Source organism: Dysidea avara, chromosome 1, assembly GCF_963678975.1.
Source record: "Dysidea avara chromosome 1, odDysAvar1.4, whole genome shotgun sequence".
Taxonomy (NCBI): Eukaryota; Metazoa; Porifera; class Demospongiae; order Dictyoceratida; family Dysideidae; genus Dysidea; species Dysidea avara.
This window is the reverse complement of record NC_089272.1, coordinates 3,366,080-3,389,450: the sequence shown is the minus strand read 5'-3', so window position 1 is coordinate 3,389,450 and position 23,371 is coordinate 3,366,080. Positions and strand designations below refer to the sequence as shown.

The 23,371-nt window shown below is 37.9% G+C and overlaps 2 protein-coding genes and 2 long non-coding RNA genes across 7 annotated transcripts in view; 2 read left to right on the top strand and 2 right to left on the bottom strand.

Annotated features, from left to right (window-relative positions):
- Window positions 1-279: 279 nt before the first annotated feature.
- Window positions 280-23,371, top strand: part of LOC136252408 (uncharacterized) — a 44,379-nt gene continuing 21,287 nt past the window's right edge. The window contains exon 1 of the mRNA XM_066045158.1: window positions 280-2,017. Coding sequence (XP_065901230.1) covers window positions 280-2,017 — 1,738 coding nt within the window. The remainder of the gene's footprint in view (window positions 2,018-23,371) is intronic.
- On the top strand, window positions 3,210-4,071 carry LOC136241503 (uncharacterized). The gene is made up of 3 exons (XM_066032727.1): window positions 3,210-3,439; window positions 3,491-3,583; window positions 3,635-4,071. The coding sequence occupies exons 1-3, from the start codon at window positions 3,304-3,306 to the stop codon at window positions 4,069-4,071; spliced, it is 666 nt and encodes a 221-aa protein (XP_065888799.1). The 5' UTR covers window positions 3,210-3,303.
- LOC136247867 (uncharacterized) lies at window positions 7,178-9,366 on the bottom strand. Of its 3 annotated transcripts, none has more exons than XR_010697731.1 (9): window positions 8,748-9,366; window positions 8,520-8,697; window positions 8,414-8,470; window positions 8,168-8,358; window positions 7,735-8,107; window positions 7,598-7,684; window positions 7,459-7,546; window positions 7,337-7,403; window positions 7,178-7,285 (listed from the first exon to the last, which is right to left on the bottom strand). It is a non-coding gene; the product is annotated as an uncharacterized lncRNA (long non-coding RNA). The 3 variants fall into 3 exon arrangements; XR_010697733.1 differs by having other exon boundaries at window positions 8,168-8,282; XR_010697734.1 differs by lacking the exon at window positions 7,735-8,107.
- On the bottom strand, window positions 19,383-20,522 carry LOC136247776 (uncharacterized). Of its 2 annotated transcripts, none has more exons than XR_010697730.1 (6): window positions 20,406-20,522; window positions 20,262-20,357; window positions 19,973-20,077; window positions 19,655-19,719; window positions 19,566-19,594; window positions 19,383-19,475 (listed from the first exon to the last, which is right to left on the bottom strand). It is a non-coding gene; the product is annotated as an uncharacterized lncRNA (long non-coding RNA). The 2 variants fall into 2 exon arrangements; XR_010697729.1 differs by having other exon boundaries at window positions 19,387-19,515.

The window sequence follows — 23,371 nt, the reverse complement described above, 5'->3', positions numbered from 1 at the left end:
TGTATTTCAGTGATTCTTGGGTGTTGGCCATCTCCTAAATTTCCACTGGCTGGGTGTATACCATTAGCAGTGTCAGGGCCTGCAAATGAGAAATCAATAAAAGCGCTAATTCTGGCTCAAATTAAATGGCTTCAGTGCATTTTGGGTTCTTTAAAAAATCCATATGGAAAAATAGCTGCAGAGTGGATACAGGCAGGTTTCTGTACTTATGATACATTAAAATGCCTAAGAGAATCCCTAAAGGTCATTAATAGTCGTAAGAGAAAAAATGTTGATACTATGCTGCTTGACTTGTTTGAGTCAATGTTTCCTATAGTGCAAAGTTTGGAACTTGCTACTGAAGTACTTGGAAATCAAGTGTGGATTTCTGCTGGAAATGCAACATGGGTGTCTGATACTTTACAGCCAACCTTGGATGACAGCAGTGATGCGGGTGCACTGATATCTACTACAGAACTCTCTGCTATCCTGACTGAATCTCCTCCTAATGGAACAACAAGAGAAATAGTTCAAAGATTAGTGGAACGACTAAACAATACATTACATGGCTGGAATAATGGTCAGTTAGAACCAGTGGAAGGTTTTAATATGGCTTCCTTTAATATGGTTGAAAAACTAAGCAAAGATATTAACACCTACAATGATATAGCTGTTGATAAAGGATTCTTATCGTACTTGGATGCATACAACTTTGCTAGTGGTGAAATGAATAAGCTCAATAGTTGGAACGATGCAGCAGGGGTATGTGCTGTGGTTAGGATTCGCATTGAACAAGAATTGGCTGTGACACGAACAGCATTTCTCGCTAAACTAGAAATTGAAAATAAAGAAAGTTCACCTCTGCTTAATGGACATCTAGATATTTTAATAAAAGACGCTGGCACAGGAGTAGTAGCCACACACTTGTTTGCTATTGGTAATGGAAGTTTGTCTGGTTCACTGACTGATGGTGATGAAGGGTGGACATTACCTAGTGAAGCATCCGGAAGTATAGAGTGGCTCATAATACCATTTTCTGAAGCAGCTCCAAAATCTGATCGATCTTATGATGTTGGTGGTACTCTAAAGTATTCTTTGGATGGAGAAAATATCACCATTCCTCTAGTTCCAACAGTTATCACTGTTACACCTGACCCTTCTCTATTAGTTCATTACTTTTGGGAAAGATTTGTAGTTGGAGATGACCCATTCACTGATGAGGTAGAAGATTCTGTACCATTCACTCTTGGAGTTGCTGTAAAAAATGCTGGTCATGGGGTAGCCAGTAGTCTACGTATTACTTCAGGACAACCAGAAATAATTGAGAATAAAAAAGGATTGTTAATTAGTTTTATGATAATTGGTGCGATGATTGGTAATGGAAGTATTGAGCCATCTTTAACAGTGATGTTTGGAGATGTCCCTCCAGACACAACCAAAGTGGCAAGATGGAAGATAATATCAAGTTTACAAGGAGAATTTAGAAATTACTCTGCTACATTTGAGAACATCAATCCACTTGGTGATCCAAACCTCTCAATTCTTGATGAATTAGAAATTCATGAACTAATCAGAAATGTAAGAATATACAATCCTCCAGAAGATGACAGAGTACTAGATTTCCTTGTTAATGAATTAGATGATCTTCTAACATTCCCTGATGCTTTGTACAGTAGTAAAACACTTGAACGTTACAATGTCAGTGTTGGTACCATATTGTCTGTACATAGTATAACAACAACATTACTGGAGGTGAGGACATTTACTAACACTACAGGATGGGTATACTATAGATATGAGGATACGCAAGGAATTTTACAATCCACTGCTTTGACTGTAAACGGATCAAAGCAAGATAATAATAGGACTATCAGCCTACCACCTGAAAACTCTTGGATAACAAGGAATAAAAGTGCCGAAACATTCTCTTTTCATGTTGTAGACAATATTACAATACATGGTGAGGTTACTTTTATGATGGATTTGTGTTCATCTGATTGCCATGGTGTTGAAATGAAATTCACAACAGCTTTAACAGGTATGATTGTGCCATTGTATGTTGCCTGTAATCTACATGTCCGTGTAAAAACAGCTTAGCTCTAATAATTGGAAAGCAATTGGTAACCAAAAGCGCTGATATCCATATTGGCCAAGAGTGAATGGTAATCAAGACTCAAGGTAGTGAGGTGCATGGCCTAGAAACTACAAAGTGCATGCCTACTTAAAAGATGTGGCCACTACTGTGAGTTATTTACGCGTACGTGTAGGGTCAGTTTCACTATATTAGCCCTGGATTAAGCAACATCTCTCAATGGATTTGCATTGCATTACGTAATTAAAAAATCTTTAGTCGTTGTTGTTTTCTTGTGACCTTGCTAAAATAAAAAAAATGTAGCTGTATTTAGACATATTTCACTTTATTCTCTACCTTGTGTTACACGTATTGTAATGATATACCAGTCATCTTACCCATGTTTGTACCAGCCATCTAGGTCTGACATTATCTACTTCTGGTTAGCCCTATGCGTCTTTTCTCTGTTCATACCTGTAATCCCTACAATAACTTTTAAAGACATGATGTGGACACAAGCCCTAATGTCTGACAAACAAGTTGTAAAAGCGTGCAGACCCGTAAGTTCCCTAGGAAAGATGTTTTAAGCAGAAATCTTTTAGAGTCCATTTAGTACCATGCCCCATGTGAGCATTTATAATTGGTAGATTTCTTGTAAACAAGGTGTGAAAGTGTGAAGAATGTACAGACACTAGGGAAGGTGTATAAATCATTAGTCAATACACCATTTAGTGCCATGCACCATGCAAGAAATATTTTGTAAGTTGTGATGGTGTGGAATGACCAAAACTCATGTACACAAGCCATGAACCACATTGTAGACAAAACTTTGCTGCCGTACAGTACATAAATAATGAAAGCCACAGCACAAGCTCTACCTTAATTAGTGCTTTGTGGAAGTGTGAAAATGCTGTGACAGCTACAAACAAAACAAATGAGGCAATTCTAATTGCGGATAAGATGGCTGCAAAATTCATGAACATTTCTTGCGGTAGAGTAAACATATAACGATGCTATTACAACACATAATACCAATTTAATAGACATCAGTTTAACCCTTAAACGCGCACGCGAATTTACGAAATATTGCGCTGAAATCGCAAGGGCCATTTAAGTGGCCCTCCATATTTGGCACAGAGGTGCGCGCGCTAGGATTATGTGATCGTGAAACGGTTTAGTGCAACGGAAAGCCACGTTTCTGGGCTTTAATTCGAGCTCAAGAACTTTGTGCTGTGATTAAAGATAAGCGAGATATGGATGAAAATACTGTTGTTGATCAACTTTTCTATAGCGACACCGACGATGACTGGAACAACTCGGACGAAGAGGACTCTTTTGTCCATGGAGAAGACTCTTTTGTCCTTGATAGGCTTACCAGGGAACAAGACGGTAAAATGGCGGACAGATGAATCGGTCCTATCACTTCGCCTGCCATTATAGATGATTATGGCGATGTGGAAGAAAATGATCGTGAGGAAGAGTTCAGCAACGACGAAGAAGACATCGAGGAAGAAACAAACGATGATTATGAAGGTATAATGCTTTTCACATGTTTTATAACTTGAGTCCTGCTTCTTCTAATAGCTGATGTGATATATTGTGAAGGTCATGATGAGTCAAGCCATCCTGGACCATCTGGGCTACATAGTGGAGTGAGTGACGGTGGGATGGGTAGCCTGGAAACTGAATACTCCTGTAGTGGTTCTCCTGTGGCTTACCATGGCTCTCTTGTTAGTTCTTCCATGCACTCTCGTTCTTCTTCTCCACATGCCCCATTTTCACCTAGTGATAGAGGCAGGGACTACTCACCATCTCCATCTGATCCTTTGTCTGGTAGAAATAGAGGGAGAGGTAGAGGGAGGGGTAGGGGAACTGTGTCTCCAATGGATCTTGTGCAACATAGCTCACGCCAGCATGGAGGACGTCAATCACAGGCTCTTCCACCTCAATCGCCTGCGAGGCTTGAGGAACGCCATTTCATAGAGAACCTTGGGACTGACGGTGACTGCAGTGTGTTCTGACCGGAAGACGCATAGAAAACGTACTAAGTATGGCTGCATAAATTGTGGAATGGTTCATTTGTGCCTTGAAAATTGTTTTAAGATAAACCACACCAAGGAAAACTATAAATAAATAAGGGGTGTATGCTATTTACTATGTCTTAGACTTTTTACAGGTTCAGCCGATGTATATAGTTTAGATGTGTTGACAGTATTATCTGTTCAGCTATGTACCTAGCTGTTTGTAATTCAGGTTTTTCCACGATTGTGGTTTTTTTTCTCTAAAATCACTTGGATCGGTGGTTTCTAAAAGAGGCAAACCCTTTACTGAGTAAAGATCCCAGCTCTTTAGTGCATATATTTCATGTACATTTTATGTTTGAAAAGTTTTTCAAATTCTAATGCTAATAATAATACTTTATGTTTGATGAACAGTGCATGATAAAATGGATTGCTGTTGGTATTTGATTGACCAGTCACCAGAATACGTCTTGGCAGCACGTTGAAACGCCACAGTGATTGTGTTGGAGTTCTTTGTTACATGCCTACAGGGTAAAAATAATTATGAGAATACGACAATTTTTTTTCAATTCACAACTATCTGAGAGTTGTAGCTATGTCAATGGAATTTCACCACCTTGTATCAAGGGTACCACCCTTTCTAAACACCAAGTGTTGAGGCGAATGGACAGAGGAGCTGCCTACCATGATGATTATTTCCAAATGATGCGCATATTACTGTGGATAAATGGAGAAGTATTATTGATAAAAACATAATAATAATAATGGATAAACCCCAGGTTATCCACCGTCTGTGTACCAAGTTACAAGCTGATACATCAAGGATTTTCACAGATTCAGTCGTATAAAGACAAGCGGTTACTTCGCACAATTGTGTGAATACCACAAGTTTTTTCTAAAATTCATAAATACCTGAGAGTTGCAGCTATGTCAATGGAATTTCATCACCTTGTATCAAGGGTACAACTCTTTCTCAACACCAAGTATTGAGGCGAATCGCCAACGGAGCCACCTACCATGATGGTTATTTCCAAGTTATGCGCATATTACTTCGGATAAATAGAGAAGCATTAATGATAAACAATTGATAGTCATGATGGGTAAACCCCAGGGTATCCACCATCTGTGTACCAAGTTTCAAGTTGATACGTCGAGGATTTTCAGAGATACAGCCTTGTAAAGATGCGCGATTATTTTGCGAAAGTAAGCATAAACTTTCGTGCATTTTCGGAGTAATAAATAATAGGGCCATTATAATGGCCTTTGCGCGTTTAAGGGTTAACACCAAAAGTGATTATTTCTTGGATGTCTGCATGATGACACAAGATTAAGTGAGCCCTGTAAAAGAACAAGCAGGTGCTGAATTAGACATTTAAAAATTATATATTCAAGGCTAAGTGAATCTGGCGTACCAAAGGTAATGTAAATGTGTTTTGGTGCCTAAGTACGTAAACATAAATATGGGGAGACCTGTCAAACAACAAGTGGCCACCAAACAGAATGTATGACATGGTCGAATAAATCACCCTTTAGAAATAAGCCAGACAAAGTAACCCTGCAGAGATACTGTATCAGTAAGAAACAAATTACCTTGTAGAGAGAGTTCAGCTACAAACAAAATCACCCTGTAGAGAGTTCAGCTGTATTTCAAGTCACACAGTAGAAAGATCAGCTGCAAATAAGTTATTTCTATATATATAATTTGTACATTTACTGATAGAATAAATGGTTAAACTATTTAAAATCTGCTTCATCTTGTTCTTCTTCCTGTGGTAAAGAAAAAAATGATAAGTTAAAAAGCCCTAAAGCCAGCCATAGGCCAGCTTTGGGGTATACAAATACAAAAAGAAGTGAAATCTAATCTAAAACAGCCAAGCTATAAAAAAAGAGTGCGGCCCTCAGAAAGGCTATGATGAAAAAAGATGTGAAATCCAAGCTGGTGGTCACGAAATGGCTGTGATGGTAGTTTTTTTTTGTTTTTTTCCCAGGCTAGATGGACTGCCCATCCACCATCCCCAGCACTATGTGTTAAAGTGCTGGACAGCTGGAAATACCAGCAATCAAACAAGGCCGCCAGACTCCAAGCGGCCCTCAGAGTAGGCCAGATCAATATTAGTGGTTGATGGACGGCCAAATGAAGAGCGATGACCCCTCAAACACACCACTGCAGATCTTAACAATGAAAAGCAAAGCCTACATCGCAGCCAGTATAAGCATTTGCTGTAATTAGTGCTGCGCTTCTCAGCCAACATTGAAGCAAACTTCCTAAAGACTGTTGTAGCAGTGGGCCCCATGCCACCAGTAGCTGCAAACACCAACGGTGAAAAGCAAGCTCTCTCAGCCTCTCTAACACGCTCATCATATGCCCGTCTTTTTTTCACTTTCATGAAACTGGTAACATCTGAACAATCGGGAGCAAAATAAGAGCACGCAAAAAGGTTGAAAACCCTGACATCGAGAAATGCACGCTGCCTATTTCGACCTGGCAACAACATCAGATGGGCACCATCTTCACTATTGGCAGTAGCGAACGAATTACAATGGCTCAGGTACGTAGGTAATGGTAAAAATGTTAATAACGACAATTCAGGTGAATTTTGGCACCAAATTTACCTGAATTGTCGTTATTAAAAGTTTTACCATTAACCTACCATCACGGCCATTTCTTGTCTGCCACCTTGATTTCACATCTTATTTCACCATAGCCTTTCTGAGGGCTGCATTTTTTTTTACAGCTTGGCTGTTTTGGATTAGATAACTTTAGCCAGCTAGCTTAACTTTGAATTTTATACATTCAATTGTAAATCACTGTGAAAAAAGCTCAGAATAATAAGGTCTATAATAGTCTTATTATGTTATTATTGGAATGAAATAGTACAGCATATATTATTAGATTAGGACTTTACTATAACAAGCTTATTGAATACATTTAAGACAGTCATATATTAGAGATTAAATCACTAGTATAGTGCAGTGTATTATCAGACTATACTAAGCCTATTTCAACCATATATTGGCTACTATACTACTGTACTTTTTCACTTTCCTATAATCTGTGGCTACCTTAATTAAATAGTTTCTATAATTACATTTGTAGTGAATTTAATTATGTAAATATGTTAAAACCACAATAGGAACAGCTAGTAAATCAATGTCTCCTTGTCCAGCCATGACAGTATCAAATCAATTTCGTCGTTTATCAGTCTTTATCCAACTGCAGCAGGTAAGACAGTAAATACAATTCACAAGTTCCATTACAAATTACCTGTATTATCATCACCACGTAGAACTCTGTAACAATCTGTTAGTCGTCTGGTAGAACAGTCCCACAGCTTTAATACAAAGATGGTAAATATGATGTGTATTCTGGACAATCGTTGGACTTACAGTTAGTAACAATAAGAATCTCATAAAACCGAGACCTCATCTGAAAACCTAGCATTACCATGTAGAACAGCGGCTAGGTCCCACAACTCTATTAAAGATGGCAAATATAATGCGTATATTGAACAATCATTGTACTTACAGTTTGTAACAATCTTTTAAAATTGAGACTGAGACTGACAATCCATGTAGAACCAAGACAAGTCTGATAAGACCGGATCTCACAACTCTAAATGGAGGCAAACATAATTCATATTCTGGATTACTTAGTGTACTTACAGTTGTTATCAGTGAGTCTAACCAGACATAAAACGGCCACTTAGTATGTGACTTTGTTTTGAATGGTCATATCTCAGTCAAGAACAATGATATCAAGCTGCAACTAGCAGGTATGGTTATCAAGTGTTAAAATAAGTACATTCAAGCATTGATTTATGTTAAATCCCTATCTTTGGCTAATGTATAAGCATATACCTACTAGTTAGAGTTTAAAATATTCACTCTTGGCTGAGATATAACCATTCAAGAATCTTCATCTGACATCCGCCCATACCCAAAACTCACAAAACTACTCCTACCACGTGGCCATTTTTATGTCTGTTACGTAAGCTCACAAGAAGCATCTGATACACTGATAGCCAAGTCCAAGAATCTTGTAATCATTGAAACAAGACTAAATAAACTATAATTTGCATACTATCAGTGAACTTACTTTTGTTAGCAATACGAGCATGGTCAGTGAAATAAGGACAAACAAGATGGAACAGGTTCTTGAAAGCACTCAACTCATTTACAGTGCCAGATGTACATGAGGTAGCAGCCATCAGCTGTTGATAAAAAGTAGTAAAAAACATGAAGAAATAGGACCGGTACCCAGAAGAAATGATACCAGTTTCCACAAACCTAAACGAAAGTAAATATAAATTATATACTGGACGCTCTCAGTCTACTTACTTACAGATGTTAGCAATAAGAAGAATCTCCTAGAGCTGAGACCAAGTCTGTAATTCCTGCCCTTTTGAAAAGAAAATAAATAAAAACACAATCAGGCTTAATGCACTTACAGCTGTAAGTAATTAGAAGATGAGGTTGAACAACTCCGTGAAAAAAGAACAAAACTGTCCACATATGGTCGCTACCAGATTCTTTAAAGGAAGCAGCTGCCATTGAAGGAAATTAACACTGCAGATGTTGTACACTGACAACCTGTAGAACTAAGAGGTTCGACAAGAAACTGTACGTCTGAAGAGATAGCATACAAAATCGTAACAGCAGACCATGCGTACTCTTACTGTTGATGGCTGATGAACTGTGTCCACTCGTCATCCACCATAAGCTGAGATAACTGGTTATAAAACAGGTAATATACACAGCAACACCAAAGTTGAATCATTTGCAGCTAGGCCATTGTCATACAATACACAATAAACAAGTTAATACGGCTAAACTGACCTATCGTACAAGCTATCATTTTAGTCTAATACTTACTCATCTAGAGATGTTTTTGATCATTGCCATCGTAGATCCACCACGCCACTTCACCACTACAGCCAGCAGGGATGTAGCGCGGCATAACTATCACCGTGCGGAGCATGACTCATTGGACGATGACGCCGATTGCGCACACTCTCTCCGCGAGATACACCGTCGTTATCTTTCACATCTACAACCTCTGATACAACAATAGCAACAAAGATGGCGACTTAATTGCATCTGATATGCATGCGCACACCACTGACCCCTTCAATTTTAAACAAGCATTACTACGAACTTTTGCAGGTATGCTAACTGTGCAAGAAAATCTGGATTTGTATGACTCTTAGAAAGAATTGATTGAATAATTAATTTTTCTGGTATTATATGCTTTCCGTATATGAAAATGTGTGCGTCTGAAATTATCACAACAAAGCTAGCTAGCTATATAGTGTTTAACAGAAGTGCACTTACTGTAAAATCATCATGTCTTTGTGTGATACAGTAAAAAAAATCTTAAGCCACCTGCTCTCTGTATAAACAAAAGTCCATGAATAATGAGATGGTAAAGCTAAAAAGTGGGTGTAACTAATCACTGGACTGGAACACTGGACTGGATTACTGGACTGACATATTTTTGGTTTTTACACATTCTGAGGTTGGTTTTATTGAGTCTTGCTAACTAAGGGCCTTCAGAGAACTTGCAGCATGCTACTAAAATGACGAGTGTGAGAGTAACTTGAGCAAAAACTGACTTCTGGTAATTTCATCTCTATTTATTATGTTCTTCTACAGTGCATATACCTATATTCCTTATCAGTATACTGCAGGGAATGTGCTAGTTATGGTTAACCAATGATAACGTCTTGAAGATAGTAGCAAGCTTGTACAATGGTAATAAATTTGGTCAAATATTATAGTATGCCAACCAGCACATGTAAGAACTAATCATGATAGCAGAAAAACCCTCAGTTACGCAATGAGTTTGCATATTGCATGTAGGAACAAATTTAGCTACAATAGATTGTCTTAGGAAGGACCAGGGGTCTGAGCTATTTAGTTCAAGGATACAGTGTATCATAGGTAACCTATATCTAATCAAAAACAGCCAAGCTGTAAAAAAAGGTGCGGCCCTCATAAAGGCCATGGTGAAAAAAGATGTGAAATCCAAGGTGGCGGCCAAGAAATGGCTGTGATGGTAGGTTAATGGTTACATTTTAATAACAACAATTCAGGTGAATTTGGTGCCAAGACCAAGCGGCACAAAATTCACCTGAATTGCCGTTATTAAAATGTAACCATTAACCTACCATCACAGCCATTTCTTGGCCGCCACCTTGGATTTCACATCTTTTTTCACCATGGCCTTTATGAGGGCCGCACCTTTTTTTACAGCTTGGCTGTTTTTGATTAGATATCACTTCTTTTTGTATTTGTATACTGCAAAGCCGGCCTATGGCTGGCTTTGGGGCTTTTTTAACCCATGTGTTTTTTTCTTCACCACAGGAAGAAGAAAAGAACTTAAAGAAGAATTTTAGTACTTCAATTATTTTTGATTTTATTAGTAATTATACAAATTATATACATATATTTATTACATGCTCATTATTCCCCACAGGATTTTTTTTGCAGCTGATCTCTCTACTGAGTGACTTGAAATGTAGCTGAACTATATACAGGATGGTTTCTTTGTAGCTGAACTCTCTGTAACAGGTGATTTGTTTGCAGCTAAACTCTCTACATGGTGGTGTCTTTATAGCCGAACTCTCTACATGATGGTTTCTTTGTAGCTGAACTCTCTATAAGGTGACTTCGTCTAGCTGAACTCTCTACAGGGTGATTTTTTTGTAGCTGAACTCTCTGCAGGGTGATTTGTTTGCAGCTGAACTCTCTACATGATGGTTTCTTTGTAGCTGAACTCTCTACAAGGTGACTTCGTCCAGTTGATCTCTCTACGGGGTGATTTGTTTCTAGCTGAACTCTCTACAGGTGAATTGTTTGCAGCTAAACTCTCTACATGGTGGTTTCTTTGTAGCTAAACTCTCTACAAGGTAACTTCTTCTCTACAGGGTGATTTGTTGTAGTTGAATTCTCTACTAGGTGGTTTGTATGAGGCTGAACTCTCTACATGGCGGTTTCTTTGTAGCTGAACTCTCTACAGAGTGATTTGTTTGCAGCTGAACTCTCTACATGATGGTTTCTTTGTAACTGAACACTCTACAAGGTGACTTCTTCTAGCATGATCTTTCTACAGGGTGAATTGTTGTAGCTGAACTATCTACAAGGTAACTTCTTCTAGCTGATCTCTATACAGGGTGATTTGTTTGTAGTTGAATTCTGTACAGGTGATTTCTTTGTAGTTGAACTCTGTACATGATGGTTTCTTTGTAGCTAAACTCTTTACAAGGTGACTTCTTCTAGCTGAACTCTCTATGGGGTAATTTCTTTGTAGCTGATCTCTCTATATTATGGTTTCTTTGTAAATGAACTCTCTACAAGGTGAATTCTTCCACCTGATCTCTCTACAGGGTGATTTGTTTGTAACTGAACTCTGTACAAGTGCTTTTTTGTGGGTGATCTCACTGCAGGTTGATTTGTTTGTAGCTGAACTCACTAAAGGGTGATTTTGCTTGTAGCTGAACTCCTTGCATTGTATCTAGTTTCTAGCTGATCTCTCTACAGGGTGATTTGTTTGTAGCTGATCTCTCTACAAGTTGATTTGTGTGTAGCTGATCTCTCTGCAGGTTGATTAATTTGCAGCCGATCTCTCTACAAGGTAATTTGTTTGTAGCTGAACTGTCTATAAAGTAATTTATTTGTAGCTGATCTCTCTGCAGGTTGATTTGTTTTAGCTGAACTCTCTACAGGGTGATTTACTTGTAGCTGAACTCCTTACATTGTGACTAGTTTCTAGCTGATCTCTCTACAGAGTGATTTGTTTGTAGCTGATCTCTCTACAAGTTGATTTGTGTGTAGCTGATCTTTCTACTGGTTGATTTGTTTGTAGCCGATCTCTCTACAGGGTAATTTTTTGTAGCTGAACTCTGTACAAGGTGCTGTTTTGTAGGTGGTCTCACTGCAGGTTGATTTGTTTGTAGCTGAACTCACTAAAGGGTGATTTGCTTGTAGCTGAACTCCTTACATTGTGTCTGGTTTCTAGCTGATCTCTCTACAGAGTGATTTGTTTGTAGCTGAACTCTCTATAAGGTGATTTATTTGTAGCTGAACTCCTTACATTGTGTGTAGTTTCTAGCTGATCTCTCTACAGGGTGATTTGTTTGTAATTGATCTCTCTACAAGTTGATTTGTGTGTAGCTGATCTCTCTGCAGGTTGATTTGTTTGTAGCCGATCTCTCTATAGGGTAATTTTTTGTAGCTGAACTCTGTACAAGGTGCTGTTTTGTAGGTGGTCTCACTGCAGGTTGATTTGTTTGTAGCTGAACTCACTAAAGGGTGATTTGCTTGTAGCTGAACTCCTTACATTGTGTCTGGTTTCTAGCTGATCTCTCTACAGAGTGATTTGTTTGTAGCTGAACTCTCTATAAGGTGATTTATTTGTAGCTGAACTCCTTACATTGTGTGTAGTTTCTAGCTGATCTCTCTACAGGGTGATTTGTTTGTAATTGATCTCTCTACAAGTTGATTTGTGTGTAGCTGATCTTTCTACTGGTTGATTTGTTTGTAGCCGATCTCTCTACAGGGTAATTTTTTGTAGCTGAACTCTGTACAAGGTGCTGTTTTGTAGGTGGTCTCACTGCAGGTTGATTTGTTTGTAGCTGAACTCACTAAAGTGTGATTTGCTTGTAGCTGAACTCCTTACATTGTGTCTGGTTTCTAGCTGATCTCTCTACAGAGTGATTTGTTTGTAGCTGAACTCTCTATAAGGTGATTTATTTGTAGCTGAACTCCTTACATTGTGTGTAGTTTCTAGCTGATCTCTCTACAGGGTGATTTGTTTGTAATTGATCTCTCTACAAGTTGATTTGTGTGTAGCTGATCTCTCTGCAGGTTGATTTGTTTGTAGCCGATCTCTCTATAGGGTAATTTGTTTGTAGCTGAACTCTCTATAAGGTGATTTGTTTGTAGTTGATCTCTCTGCAGGTTGATTTGTTTTAGCTGAACTCTCTACAGGCTGATTTGTTTGTAGCCGATCTCTCTACAGGGTAATTTGTTTGTAGCTGAACTCTCTACAAGTTGATTTGTGTGTAGCTGATCTCTCTGCAGGTTGATTTGTTTGTAGCCGATCTCTCTACAGGGCAATTTGTTTGTAGCTGATCTCTCTACAGGGTGATTTTTTTGTAGCTGACCTCTCTTCAGGGTGATTTGTTTCTAGCTGATCTCTCTACAGGGTGATTTTTTGTAGCTGACCTCTCTTCAGGGTGATTTGTTTCTAGCTGATTGCTCTACAGGTTGATTTGTTTGTAGATGAACTCTCTACAGGGTAATTTGCTTGTAGCTGAACTCCTTACTTTGTGTCTAGTTTGTAGCTGATCTCTCTACAGGGTGATTTGTTTGTAGCTGAACTCCTTACATTGTGTGTAGTTTCTAGCTGATCTCTCTACAGGGTGATTTGTTTGTAGCCAATCTCTCTACAGGTAATCTGTTTGTAGCTGAACTCTCTATAAGGTGATTTGTTTGTAGCTGATCTCTCTGCAGGTTGATTTGTTTTAGCTGAACTCTCTACAGGGTGATTGCTTGTAGCTGAACTCCTTACATTGTGTCTAGTTTCTAGCTGATGTCTCTAAAGGGTGATTTTTTGTAGCTGAACTCTCTTCAGGGTGGTTTGTTTCTAGCTGATCTCTCTACAGGTAGATTTGTGTTGATTTGTTCATTGCTGATCGCTCTAAAGGTAATTGATTTGTTGCAGTTGAACACCCTGCAAAGTGTTTTGTTTGTAGCTGATCACTCTAAAGGGTAATTTGTTTGTAGCTGAACTCTCTCCACAGTGACTTGTGTGTAGCAGAATTCTGTGTAACTGAATTCTCTAGAGAGTGACTTAATTGTAGCTGAATTCTCTACAAAGTGCATGACTTGTTTATAGCTGAACTTTCTTCAGTGTGACTTGTAATGTTCTGAATCTCTATAGTGTTGTATTTGCTTAACTCTCCACATGGTGACTGTCTTCTTGCTGAACTGTCTATAAGATTAACTGTTTGCAGCTGAACTCCCTACAGAATAACTTGTGATGTAATAAAATTCTATAATGGAGTAAATAAATTAGCCGAATGCTCTATTAGGGTGACTGTTTTATTAGAGTATCTCGATCTCGCATTTGCTACACGGAGTTGGCTTTCGAATCATAACTCAGTGATTTGTAATCCAATTCTTCTGTACTACTGCAAGAGCTTTCTATGAAGATTATTCCAGCTATACACCGATTTTCAGCTGATTGCTCTAAGCGGTTTGCCTACTAGGCGTGAAAACTAATACTTTTTTATTCATAAAAATCGATCGCGTAATTGTGACACAGGTTGGGTTTTGTGTCATATCTCCGTGGTCTTTATCTCGATTCCTTTCAAACCACCAAAAGGCACTCCTACGATGGTTACTCCATCTACATAGCAATTTTCAACTCATTCCATGAAGCGGTTTACCCTGTAGGCGTGACAACAAATCGATCTTGTTTTACGCGAATAATCGGTCATAACTCCTGAACCATTCATCGGATTTGTACCAAATTTGATGCTAGGATTCGCCTTTGGACTCCCTTTCTGTGTGCCAAATTTCAAGGCGATCGGAGTACGCGTTTGCTTGTTATAGCAATTTTTGCAAGTGTGCGAAAAGACGAAGAAGAAGAAGAAAAAAATATCGAAGAAAAAAAAACGAAACGTTGGCAGCTCGTATCTCGGAAATGGCTGGAGCGATTTCCTTCAAATTTGGAATATAGACTCCCTTGGCTGGCGGGCAACTGTGTAGCAAATTTGGTTCCAATCAGATAAGTGATCACCGAGATACAAAGGTGTGAAAATGACGTTTTCGTTCTTCCTGTCAATATACTCACAGTGTGGCGCGCCGGCTTCTTGGGCCGCACGACACACTACCGTGTGTCTTGATTTGTGCTATCTACTGCTATATATTACAATCTCCAAAACACAATACTGAGAAGTCTATAAATGCTGTAGAGCATAACATGCTTACTCCACTCCTCACACTTGTCATTTTAGGAGCAGACTGCAAGTTTTCTGAAGGCCCTTAGCTAGCAAGACTCAATACAACCAACCTCAGAGTGTGTAAAAACCAAAAATATGTCAGTCCAATAGTCCAGTCCAATGATTAGTTACACCCCTAAAAAGTTATCACATTTTAGTTAAGTAAACAAAGCCATACAAAGAATGTGTATTAAACTAAAGTATAATCTGTTTCCCATAATATAAGATGGGGTTTATACTAAAGTATAAGATAGTTAGTATAATGCACGACTACACTGAGATTATTTGTATAGTTTAAGCCATTAGATATGCCATCTTATATTCTTCTTTTTTCACAGTGAATGTAAGTTGTATGTATACATTTTCTGGCTGTGGGCACTAGTTTCCCACAGACCTTTAATGCAGGTCTTGCCTACATTATAAAGCAATAGAAATAAAATAAAATAAATAAATAAGGTGAAAGTGGTAGCTAAGGCTGCTAAGTCAACTGGTCTATATTAGTCTGGGCTTCTAAGGCATACTCCCTCAGAAAAGTTTAGCTAAGTACACTGCAACTTTTAGTCCTTCAGAGACCAAATTTGCTTCATCAAGTTTGAAGGTTTGTTTAATTCCAGTCAGAAAGGCTCAGATCTCAATGCACTGGTTTTATTTACTGTACCAGCTCTGAATGCCCTATATATACATTGTCCAAAAGATGCCCATATTAAAATGAACCCTTATTATATGCTTGCGTCGACTCTTGGTAATAATGACTATATGTATTTAGCTTTCAGGTTGCATATACAGTACAAGGTATTCTTTCATCTGCAGATAGTGTTCTGCATTTTGTGTATCGCGTATCACCATCAATAAACTGTTCAATACGATACTGTATCACGATACTACAATGAAGTGGTCATGACTAGTTATGACTGGCACATTAGTTAAAAATAGTTGTAACAATATCCTATTTATCTGTGCCTTAAAGAACCAACACTGATTCTACATTCACTGTGTATACAAATTTCTTAGTTTATTCAGTGAGTGATGATAAACTGCAGTATGACAAAGAGCCAGTGTGTTTAGTATGAAAGTACATCTCTACTTGGATACCTGCCTCTAGTACACCACCCAGACAATTAGCTACCACAAACATTTTTAATGCATGCTCCCACACAGGCTTGTCTGGATTACTCAAGATTTTGATGAGTTGTCAAGATGGCTAGTATCAGCAGATTGTTTACTTCTTAGTGGTACAGTCCTTTATACTTGAAGTGCAACCATTTAGAAGCCCCGGTTAAGAATATTTTAGCCATAACAGGCGTTAACAGCATCACCCTAGCTAATACATGCAAATTTTGTTTGGCTTCTCGTAACGTTGCATTTTAAAGCACATGCAGAGGCTTTCTATTTGAGTATCTAGATCACTGCTACAGTAATAGAGCAATCACTGACTGTTTCTACTGGAAAACTTCGATATATTGATACTTTCTAAGTACAGTATCGTATCGTGATACTTATTTGCTGTATCGATATATTGCCGTATCGATATGTATTGCAGATCCCTATCTGCAGATATAAATTGCTATTCCATGTACTATGAGGCCCGGGAAATATAAGGCTCTAGCTCCACACTAAGAATCAAATTATGTAATGTTCTACACAATGATAAGGCGATTGCCTGTATCAGTAAAGAATTATTAATTGGGATATTTTATTTGAGTACATTTTGACTGTTCCTCCTATAATTATTGTTTAATTATCTTATGTCTTGTTGATTTACCTCCATCCTCTTTACTGATCCCTCTTTATTGATTCTATGTGACCTAGAAACTCTATACACCTTGTCAATCCAGTTACAACAGTTAATCTAAATATGACACAAAATGCACAGGAAATGATGATGCAGGTATTGAGACGAGGAGATGCATGGTGTTTCACTACAGTGCCACAGCACACAAACACTTGAAATGTAATCTGAGACTTACATGCATATAGCTGCAGTGAACTAAGTAAGATCACTGTAGCTGCTGGTAAGCATTGCGTCGTACCACCATCCATCAGTGCTTGTGCAATCAATTGTCTGTTTTATGAATTCAGCTACATATCAAAATTATGCATAGCTAGCACCGTAGTAATTTATCAGGCACCCAGTTACAGCTTAAGTTTGAGCATAAGATGCCTGAAGTATTTACCACAGATATATTTTGTAAATAATATTAAAAAGATAAATATATTCTAATAGAACAGTCATTAGCCAGCTGTGTAGTAACTGTGAACTAATTATAGGCACTTGCTAGTTATGAGCATAATCTAAAGCATTTACCACAGATATGAGATAGTGTAAAATTTTGTAAATAGTAAATGAATGCCACAGTAAAGATAGATCTATACTCTAACAGAGTAGTCTGTCTATTTTATTAATTCATACTTCCGAATTTACATCGTAAACAGTCTGTAATGTGTATACCTTTTTATAACACTGTCAAACAAGATTACAGGTGCATGTTTGACTCTCCAAGATAATTGCTAATTTCCATATATCAGTCATCTAAACGTTACCAATTTAACAATTTGTTATTCCCCCAGTGAGACTATCACCTACAAAAATGAGTGATATTCACCCCAACGTCACCCTCACTGTAAAAAAAGGCATATGCAAGAAACTACAAGTACCTGTAATCCAATGTAAAAACAGCTCAGTTGTAGGGAAAGACTTCATGAAAGTAAAAATAGCTGGTAACTTAAAGAGCTGACATCTGCAGCGGCCTAGAATCAATCTTAATCCAACTACTTATATATTAAAGTTTTTTAATCCATGCAAGAACACCTTGCATTGGCTGTAAAACAAGTGCACCGATGAAAGTAACTGGCAATTGAAGTAGCTGATATCTGAAGCGGCCAAGAATGAATGTTGATATACAACTAATTAAAATTAACAAAAAGTTTAACATTGAACCTTTATCTTTCAGCTGTGTTCTACATTCACTTCTTCTTCATCAAAAATTGATTTCTTTTAACTCTAATTGACTGGTAATTTGGCTGCCTTTTTTTTGCTCTATAGCTACACTGAATATTTTTAAAAGGTGGCCAAATTACCAGCCAATTTGAGCTAAAAGAAATCAATTTGATGCAGAAGAAGTGAATGTAGAACACAGCTGAAAGATAAAGGTTCAATGTTAAACCTTTTGTTAATTTCAATTAGTTGTATATCAACATTAATTCTTGGCCGCTTCAGATATCAGCTACTTCAATTGCCAGTTACTTTCATGAGTGCACTTTTTTATAGCAAAGGTGTTTTTGCATGGATTAAAAAACTTTAATACATAAGTAGTTGGATTAAGATTGACTCTTGGCCACTCCGGATATCAGTTCTTTAAGATACCAGTTATTTTTACTTTCATGAAGTCTTTCCTTGCAACTGTGCTGTTTTTACATTGGATTACCGGTACTTGTAGTTTCTCATAGGCTTGAGCCAATTATGTTTTGAAAATAGCCTATTATGCTTTGAGCAGTGCTCAAAAATCCAGCCTATTACTGTAGTACTAGTAATAGCATGGGTAGCAGTGAAATTTGGGATAAATATCACTAGTGTTGTATTTGGAAATGGGGATAAATTTCAAGAGGCGAAGCCAAGTGAAATTTACCATTTCCAATACAACAAGAGTGGTATTTATCCCAAATTTCACTGCTACCCATGCTATTCCCAGTTAATACCATACTTGCTGCATATATGCATGCTGTGCATTAGCGTTGCTATGTACGCAATTTGTCACTATGTACTAAACACGCGTCGACACTAATTGGTGCAACATTGTTAACATAAATTCTAGCCAATGAAATTACAATTACAACTTTTTCACTGCTGTCAGTGAAATATGGATAAATTTCACTGCTACTATTGAGACTTTTGTATGGGTAGTGAAACAGGTATGGTATTATGCTCAAAATTATGCTCTCAAAATCAAGATTATGCTCGAGAGCTGACTGTTTTATTAGAGTAAATCTGCATTTCCTGACTGTTGTATATGAATAAGTGACTGCTCTATTAGAGTATCTCGATCTTATTACCATAAAGTGTGAATAATCAGTCAAGAAATAGTAACACTGCAAGGTTTTTGATATAAAATGCTGTAATAATGTGCAGTTTGTTCTTGTTGTGTGGTAGTTTTGGCACGCATTGCACATTTTAATTAAAATTCTCGAAAATCGTCCTATTATGCTGGCATAATGCTTGATGCTTTTGCCAGCCTCTTATGCTCGAAATTATGCCAGCATAATTAGCACAAGCCTAGTTTCTTGGACACGCCTTTACTGTAAACTGACCTGGAAATTAACACCCTTGATGCCACTACAGTCTACACTGGATATTTGTTTGAACCCATCAACACTATGCCTGATACATCTGAGTAGACTGACCTGCAAATTCACATCACTAGTATACAGTGATAATTGATAACTACAAAAATAACAATTGCAATAATACAATTCTTCTGTATGTCAACTGACCTGAAATTCATGACACTCAATACCGAGACCTGTAAAAGAATAAGCAGGCACTGAAGTCAACCTTAAATTAAACACACATGCAAACTGACCTGGAACATCAGTCGCAACACCAAAGACACCTGTTTCGATATCTGACGAAACAATCCAGCAGGCACTGAATTAAAAAGAGAATGTGCAAGAAATCAATATGCCAGGCTGTACCAATAAAGGATGGATAATCAAAATGAACTAAAAAATATATATCCCATATGCAGGTTAAGTGAGTAACATAACTGTTGGGTAAGCATGTAAACCAGAACGTTAGGTCATTAGTCAAACAAAAGTACACTACCACAATCTGGTCACTTATAATTGATAACTACAAAAGAACAATTGCAATAATACAATTCCTCTGAACGTTAACTGACCTGAAATTCATGACACCTGTATCTTTGTTCTTGCATGGTATCAACTTACATATGTACCATGATCACATTCAACTGCTAGTGGATAAACCAGTATGACCAGATGGCCTGCAAAAACCAACAAGCAGGTGTTAAATACAATACACCTAAAGCCTGGAATATGAAAAATATTATAAGCATTATTCCACACTGATATAGTAATAGATTATAGGATATTGTGGAACTTGTCTAAACGTGTAAACTTGAACATGAGGACAACTGCATAATCTGGACACTTGGAATTGTCCAATACCTGATGAACAAGTTGGTACTAATGACATTCACTTCAACATTTTATCCCAGCTGGGTGAATCTCTTGTAACTGAGTAAAAAGGTGTTTATTTTCCACCTGCAACCAAAGTTCTACATTTCTGTGGTTGAGTGTACATAAACTGACCTGGAAAATCAGTATGCCATAGGGGTATGGAAATGGTTCCTTTCCTTCTGTTGTGACATTACTTACAGCTGACTGGTAAATGATCATCGATGTCCCCGTGGACCCCAACAATGAGTATATCAACAAGTTGGAATGAATTTCCTTTCAACATGTGGTGGAATGAATTTCCTTTCAACATCTGCATGGTGGACAGGTCCAAAAACCCTATCGCACAAAGATGGTGAATCAGTGTGTGGCGATGTGACACGTTGCACAAACTTCACTCCTCGTTTCGTTAGCATTCAAGACTGGCATATATCATAGAGTACCTCAGTATTCTTGACTCTTACTTCTTCAAGCGTTGCTCAAGCGATGTAGTTTCTCAAGAGGGGCTCAAGTTTCTCATTAAAGTCGAGCCGATTAAAGTACGCCTCACCATCCAGTTACATTCTTAAACCATTCGATTTAAAACTACGTATCACGAGTGTCCACTTAAGGTAATTAGGTACTTTTCACGAGATTTCCCCTAAATAGATCACGGGTTAGTTGTCAATCCGGTGGATTCTGGTGGTATACATGGTTCAACAATGCGGTAAGTGTACTTTAATATAGTATAAGCTGTCAATAATTGTTTGTGCACTGCTAAACTAAGTTATTTTTGTGTGATAAGCATGCTTGAGGAAGGGTCTGGGGGACGAGACTAATGTTTTGGCAGCAGTTGGTGATGGCCAGGCAAAGAACTGCAAGAAGAACTACTGTGATAGTGTGATAGAAGGGAAAAATTCCCACCCCTATAGCTCTGCCAAGGGGCATTAACTAGCATTATCTACAGCTACTGCATTATGTTGCTGATATGTACATCCGGGCCAAGAATAAAGGTGAAAGTGGTAGTAAGGCTCAATCCTATTATTCTGCTGAACAGGCAAGGGAGTCTGGGACTCTGGGGGCATGCTCCCTCAAGAAAGTATAAGTACTACAACTTTTTTGTTTTAATTGCTTCATCAAGTAAAAAAATTCAGTCAAAAGGTGATGATCGAGGCTCTGGTCTTATGCACTAGTTGGAGTGGTTGTATCGATACTGCACTGTGACATCCTTGAGGGGCTAGTGCTGGCATTGTCCATGGCAATACTATTCCATCTCCCTGAGTCTTGATGATTGAGTCCTCCATTCCTTTCTCTGCTGCTCCAATCCTGAAGTTGTGACCACAGTCAAAAGGTGACGATTGAGGCTCTGGTCTTGCATCTATACTGTACTGCAACACCCTTGAGGGGTTAGTACCAGCATTGTCCATCGCAATACTGTTCCATCTCCCATATGCAAGTCTTGATGGTTGAGTCCTCTATTCCTTTCTCTGCTGCTCTAATCCTGAAGTTGTGACCAAAATATTAAAAAATGGTTATAACATGATAAACGATTATGATGATAACAATTACAAATGTATTTATAGCTGTGTAGCAACTGTGAACTAATTTGGCACTTGCAAGTTTAATTAGATGTCTGAAGCATTTAACATGCACAGATATGAGATATATTCGTCACATGCAGATAGTAAAGATAGATTTACTCTAATAGAACAGTCATACTACACCGTAAATTCATACTTCCGAATTTACGGTGTTATGAAACAATCATTATTATGTATGGGTTTTACTGACTCTCCAAGATAATATTCTGCATTAATGTTAATTGCTCATTTCCAAAAAAAAATTACCTATTAAAGCAAATGTAGAGTCTATCACTGACAAAAATGAGTGATATCCACCCCAAAAACACCTTCGCTGTAAAAAAGGCGTGCCCAAGAAACTACAAGTACCTGGAACCCAATGTAAAAAACAAAAAGAAAAAGCAACTCAGCTGAAGTGAAAAGTAACTGGTAACTTAAAGAGCTGATATCTGAAGCGGCCAAGAATACAATTACTAAAGTTTAATCCATGCAAGAACACCTTGGCTATAAAACAAGTGTGTACATGGAAGTAACTGGCAACTGAAATGGTTGATATCTGAAGCGGCCAAGAGTGAATGGTCATATACAACTAATTCAAAAATTTAACACTGAACCTTTATAATTCAGCTGTGTTCTATATTCACTCTTGCTGCATCATAAAGTAATTTCTTTTAACTCTAATTGGCTGGTAATTTGGCCGCCTTTTTTAATAGTCAGTATAATAGAGCAAAAAAAGGCGGCCAAATTACCAGCCAATTAGAGTTAAAAGTAATTACTTTACGATGCAGCAAGAGTGAATATAGAACACAGCCGAATTATAAAGGTTCAGTGTTAAATTTTTGAATTAGTTGTATATGACCATTCATTCTTGGCCGCTTCAGATATCAGCCATTTCAGTTGCCAGTTACTTCCATGTACACACCTGTTTTATAGCCAAGGTGTTCTTGCATGGATTAAACTTTCGTAATTGTACTCTTGGCCGCTTCAGATATCAGCTCTTTAAAGGTCAACTGAAATGGAAAATTCATGTATGATTTTATTGTATGGATGTATTGTTTGTATCAAGCAATGCACAAAAACACCATTTTAATAATTCAATTATGCTGATATTGCAAGATATTAACCCACAAATTCTTAATACGTCACGTATAATTATTTTCGTAATGTCACTGAAAGAACGGAAGCGCGTCTTTGTATGTGTTAGAATGGCGGAAAGTGATAGCTGCAGCGACTCTTTGGTTGATGACAGTGATTCTGACGATTCCCAATCGACAACATCTTTGTCTTCTGTGGCTGGTGAAGAACTGTTGTTGACTGGACCGTCAGAAGTGATGCCGTATCGCTTTGAACCAGTGTACGAGAGCAGGCTCGAAGAAAGAGAGGAATCTTTCAGTCTACTGGCGGTCGAAAGAGAGGAAACAGAGGCTGATTATGTAGGAAATATTGATTGGTAAGCTACATACACTAAGTTGTGTAAATAATACAAACTGTATATGGTGCAGGGTTGCATTATATAGCTATATAGCGAAATGACAAAAGCTA